The following is a 4,828-nucleotide window of genomic DNA, read 5'->3' on the forward strand; positions in this document are numbered from 1 at the left end:
TCGGATATCCTTCAAACACTTTGGAGTCGGAAGATTCCCAATCAAATCGATTTTTGCCCGATCCACTTCGATGCCTTTCGAAGAAACAATATGGCCAAGTACAATGCCTTTGGTCACCATAAAGTGACATTTCTCCCAATTCAGCACTAGGTTCTTTTCCTCGCACCGGGCTAATACTAACCCCAAGTTGGTAAGACAAGCCTCAAAAGAGTCACCAAAAACTGAGAAGTCGTCCATGAATACTTCCATAATTTTCTCCACCATGTCACTGAATAAACCCATAATACACCGCGAGAAGGTACCGGGGGCGTTGCAAAGCCCGAACGGCATACGACGATACGCAAAGGTCCCGAATGGGCACGTGAAAGTAGTCTTCTCTTGATCTTCCAAGGACACCTCAATCTGATTATAACCGGAGTACCCGTCCAAAATGCAGTAGAACTTGTGCCCGGCCACTCTCTCCAAAATTTGATCGATGAAGGGAAGGGGAAAGTGGTCCCTTTCTGGTACTGGCGTTCAGCTTCCGATAATCAATGCACACCCTCCAATCAGTCTGAACACGCATTGGAATAAGCTCATCCTTGTCATTTTTCACCACAGTCACCCCAGACTTCTTAGGTACCACTTGTATCGGGCTCACCCACTTGGAATCCGCTATCGGGTAAATAATGCCAACATCCAACAATTTAAGAACTTCCGCTCGCACCACATCCTTCATAATCGGGTTTAATCGTCATTGAGGTTGGCGAGAGGGCTTAACATCCTCCTCCATGTAAATGTGATGAGAGCAAAGAGATCCATCTATTCATTTGATATCGGCTATGGACCATCCAATAGCCTTTGAATGCTTCCTCAACTTAGAGAGTAATTGAAATTCCTGAAGTTCGGTGAGGGCGGAGGAGATTACCACCGGGTATGTTTTGTCGTTGCCAAGATAGGCGTACTTGAGGGTATCCGGAAGTGGTTTCAACTCAAGCACTGGGGGTTCCACGCTAGACGGAACGGCGCGCTTCTCAATAGGAGGTAGCTCCTCAAATTTTGGAACCCACGGGGTTATACCACACATCTCCTCCTCATATAACAAAGAGCACAAGTACGCAGCCTCAGGGGCTTCAAGAAAATCGGCCTCGGCGGAAGTCAGTGCGAGTTCCAACTCATCTTTGCAAATAAACGTAGTGACGTGGTCTTGAACAAGTGAATCGACCATGCTTACTTCGCACACATCCTCGTCATCGCCCAATTGGCTACCAATATGGAACATGTTGACTTGCATCTTCATGTTGCCAAAACTCATGTTAAGGCGGCCATCCCGGCAATGAATGACGGTGTCGGATGTTGCCAAAAACGGCCGGCCAAGAATGATTGGAACGGACGATTGAGCTGCCGGTACCGGGCACGTATCAAGAACCACGAAGTCAATCGGATACACCAATTGGTCAACCTGGACAAGGACATCTTCCACCATGCCTTTGGGAATGCGAATACTCCTGTCTGCCAGTTGTAAAGTCACCCGAGTCGGCTTCATCTCTCCCAAACCGAGTTGTTCATAGACCGAGAACGGTAGGAGGTTTACATTTGCCCCTAAATCGAGAAGAGCCTTTTCACAAACTTTACCCCCGATGGTGATGGATATCGTAGGACAGCCCGGATCATTATACTTGGGCGGAAGGGTTGACTGGAAGAGTGAGCTTACTTGTTCGGTCAAGAACACCTTCTTCTACACTTGGAGTTGCCGTTTGTGAGTGCACAACTCCTTCAAAAATTTGGCGTATGATGGAATCTGTTTAATAGCGTCGAGCAAAGGAAGGTTAACCGTCACTTTCTGGAGAACTTCGTAGATATCACTGTTCAAATTCGGCTTGGCAGGCGACTTAAGTCGGTTAGGATATGGAGCGGGAACGGTGAAAGTTTGTGGAACCTCAACTTCTTTGGCTTTTCCCTTCTCTTCTTCCGTAGGAACCGGTTTGGGAGATTCCCCATTTGGCATTGTGGGCTTCAATGGTGCCGGAAAAGGTAACAAGATTTGCGCAACCGGCGGCTCCACTTGAGCATTATCAACCGTCTTCCCACTTCTCAACGATATTATGGCCTTTACTTGCTCAGGGAAAGTCACCGAAGAGCCTTGTGCAAAATGTTGGCCTTGAGGGTTTGGTTGAGGCTGGGTAGGTAGTTTGCCTTTTTCTTGTTGCAATACACCGATAGCCGTTGTTAATTTACCCACTTGATTCCTTATGTCGTTCATCGCTTGAGTAGTTTGCTCATTAGTGGTCGTTTGCATTTGACAGAATGCATTCAGAGAATCCTCCAGAGAATGTCGTGGAGGTGGAGCTGGTTGCTGCTGAAATTGATTTTGCCCTTGGAATTGGCTCGGTGGTATGAATCCTGGCGGGCCTTGAGATTGTGCCGAAGGAAACCGTGGTTGACCTTGAAACTGAGATTGGCGCCATGTTTGATTCTGAGGAGGAGGAGGACCTTGAGAAGTTGACGAGCCAGCCTCATTCTGGTTACTCCAACGGAAAGCTGGATTAGACCGCAACCCCGGATTATAAGTGTTGGAATATGGATCCCAACGTTGATTCAGTGCACATACTTCTTCAGGGAGTTGATTATAGTACTGTCGAAGGGTGGGGATGGTATGACAGTTGTCGGTCGAATGAGCCGTAGTCTCGCAAATGACACAAACTTCTTCCACTTGGCGAACCTCTTTCACTTCTTTCGCTTCTTTCGCTTCTTTCGAATCTAGCTTCATTCTGTCCAACTTTAACGAGAGCTCATCCAACCGCGTCTCAAGACCGTTCTGCTCATTCACTAAAAACTTACCGGAGCCTCCCGGTCCTTGATTTCTCATAGCTTGGTCACCCGGATCAATGTATTGCCAAGTTTGAGCTCGCTCGGCCAAAGCATCTAAGAATTCCCAAGCGGCGTCGGGGTCCTTCCCCATGAAATCACCGCTCCCCATAGTATCCAGAAGCTGCTTAGACTCTCGGTCACAACCCAAATAGAAATAGTTGATCACAAAATACATGGGAAAATTGTGGTGTGGGACAGCTGCAAGTAAATCCTTGTAACGCTCCCAATACTTGTAGAAGACCTCCCCATCTTTTTGCTTGAAATTCTGAATTTGATCCATGAGGAGCTTGGTTCGGCTGACCGGGAAGAACTTGGTGGTGAACACATCTTGCACTTCCCCCCATGTGAGCAAGGAGCAGGGCTTCAAAGAATGGAACCACTGCTTAGCCTTGTCCTTGAGCGAAAAGGGAAATAACTTCAGGCGAGCTTGATCTAGCTGTCCCGGCCCGGTCACAAAGGTGCTAACAATAGTTTCGAATTCTCGAATGTGGGCATAGGGATCCTCCAATTCACGCCCCCGAAACTCTGGGATAACCCAATGGTATTCTGGCTTGAAAGCAAACGCATTGGCGGCAGTGCAAGTGGGAATGGCTATGGGGGAGACATGTGGACCTCTTTCTGGCGTTAAATAATCGCGCAAAGTGCGAGCTGCTGGTTGATCTGCCATTGGGCTTAATGGAGGTGATAGCTCGCGAGATGCAGATCGATGTAGCCGATTCGATAAAGGGCTACGATAGATATTGAGCAGACAACCTGCACAGTCCAATTAAGCAGACTAGAGGGGCTATGCCGCCGCCTCATTCACAAACAGTCTCGTGGGGTTATGCCACCACCACAGCTATAGATGCAGTAATAAATAGTAAGCAGAAAGGCAGTTGATGCTCGACTAGCTTCGTTAAACCTCAAGTCGAATTGGTGGCTCAGTTAGAGGTATCCGCTAAGCCGAGCTCAAAGTACACAAAGGAAAAATAAACGGAGTACTTATAATGGTTTGTCGATCCTCCTAATAAGCTATAAAAGAAATCCCCGGCAACGGCGCCAAAAATGCTTCGCCTCAAACCTCGCCTTCAAATATAAGGTTGAAAACCCCAAGCGTAGGGCTAGATCATCGGTAGCATAATATCCGGAAGTCCGGGATCGTACCCACAGAGAATTCGAATGTAGCTTAATCGGATTGTAGGTTTTATAAGGTGGATTGTGGCGTTTAAGACGGCCAACTTGGTTTTGCTTCTAACGGTGGAAAATTGCCAAGGCAAAAGACTAGGAAAACGCTCGATTAACTTAAAGGAGGCAAGTCTAGGGATCGTCTAACCCTTGACTTAAGCCGTTACCAGTTCTCAATTATAACTCAGGCGAGAGTCACGACCGCGTGCTCACGCCCGGAGGATTTAATTTTAATGACTACGTTTATCGGAAGATGTGATTAACCGGAAGTAAATCAACCTATTTTTGCTAATTTATCTAACACGTAGGGGGCCACGAGCCCTCAATATGTCGCTTGCCAAGACCGCTTGACTAAACTTCATACCAAGGAGTTAACACGCCTCGCTTAGACCAAAAAGACTAGTTTAATGAAATTCCGAAAACCAAGATTTTAAGCCCGAAGGTTTGAGAACCAAATAACCATCTAAGTACTTGGGAAAGATTACCCCGAGACTTGGCCTATCGACTACTCACACATAGCTAAAGCATAAAAGAAAGCATAAAAATGAGACATGACTTTTAACCGATGAAAACGAAAACAAACTTGATATTATAAAAGATCTAGTCCGTAGGAACAACTTTAATAAACGAGAAATTAACAAACGAGAATTACTTACTTGAGTTCTAAGAGATTACACTAGAAAAGCTTGAAAGAACATTAATGGAGGAAAAGACTAAAATTAATAAAGAGCTAGATAGCAAAGGGGAGAGAGGAGACCCCTATTTATACACAATGGGTTTCTCTCTCGTCAAATATCTAAAAAACATACTATAA

At 46.2% G+C, this 4,828-nt stretch overlaps 1 protein-coding gene across 1 annotated transcript; it reads right to left on the reverse strand.

The window, feature by feature from the left end:
- Positions 1–1,717: 1,717 nt before the first annotated feature.
- Positions 1,718–3,517, reverse strand: LOC131328620 (uncharacterized). The gene is made up of 2 exons (XM_058361540.1): positions 3,152–3,517; positions 1,718–2,980 (listed from the first exon to the last, which is right to left on the reverse strand). The coding sequence occupies exons 1-2, from the start codon at positions 3,515–3,517 to the stop codon at positions 1,718–1,720; spliced, it is 1,629 nt and encodes a 542-aa protein (XP_058217523.1).
- Between the last annotated feature and the right edge of the window lie 1,311 nt (positions 3,518–4,828).

This window comes from Rhododendron vialii, chromosome 6a (genome assembly GCF_030253575.1).
Source record: "Rhododendron vialii isolate Sample 1 chromosome 6a, ASM3025357v1".
Lineage (NCBI taxonomy): Eukaryota > Viridiplantae > Streptophyta > Magnoliopsida > Ericales > Ericaceae > Rhododendron > Rhododendron vialii.

Bases quoted from the DNA above. Each gene is read 5' to 3' on its own strand.
- LOC131328620 (XM_058361540.1), bottom strand. From the start codon at position 3,517: ATGGCAGATCAACCAGCAGCTCGCACTTTGCGCGATTATTTAACGCCA. The intron at 2,981-3,151 runs GTCAGCCGAACC...TGTGACCGAGAG, and splicing joins TCACCACCAAGTTCTTCCCG to TCTAAGCAGCTTCTGGATAC.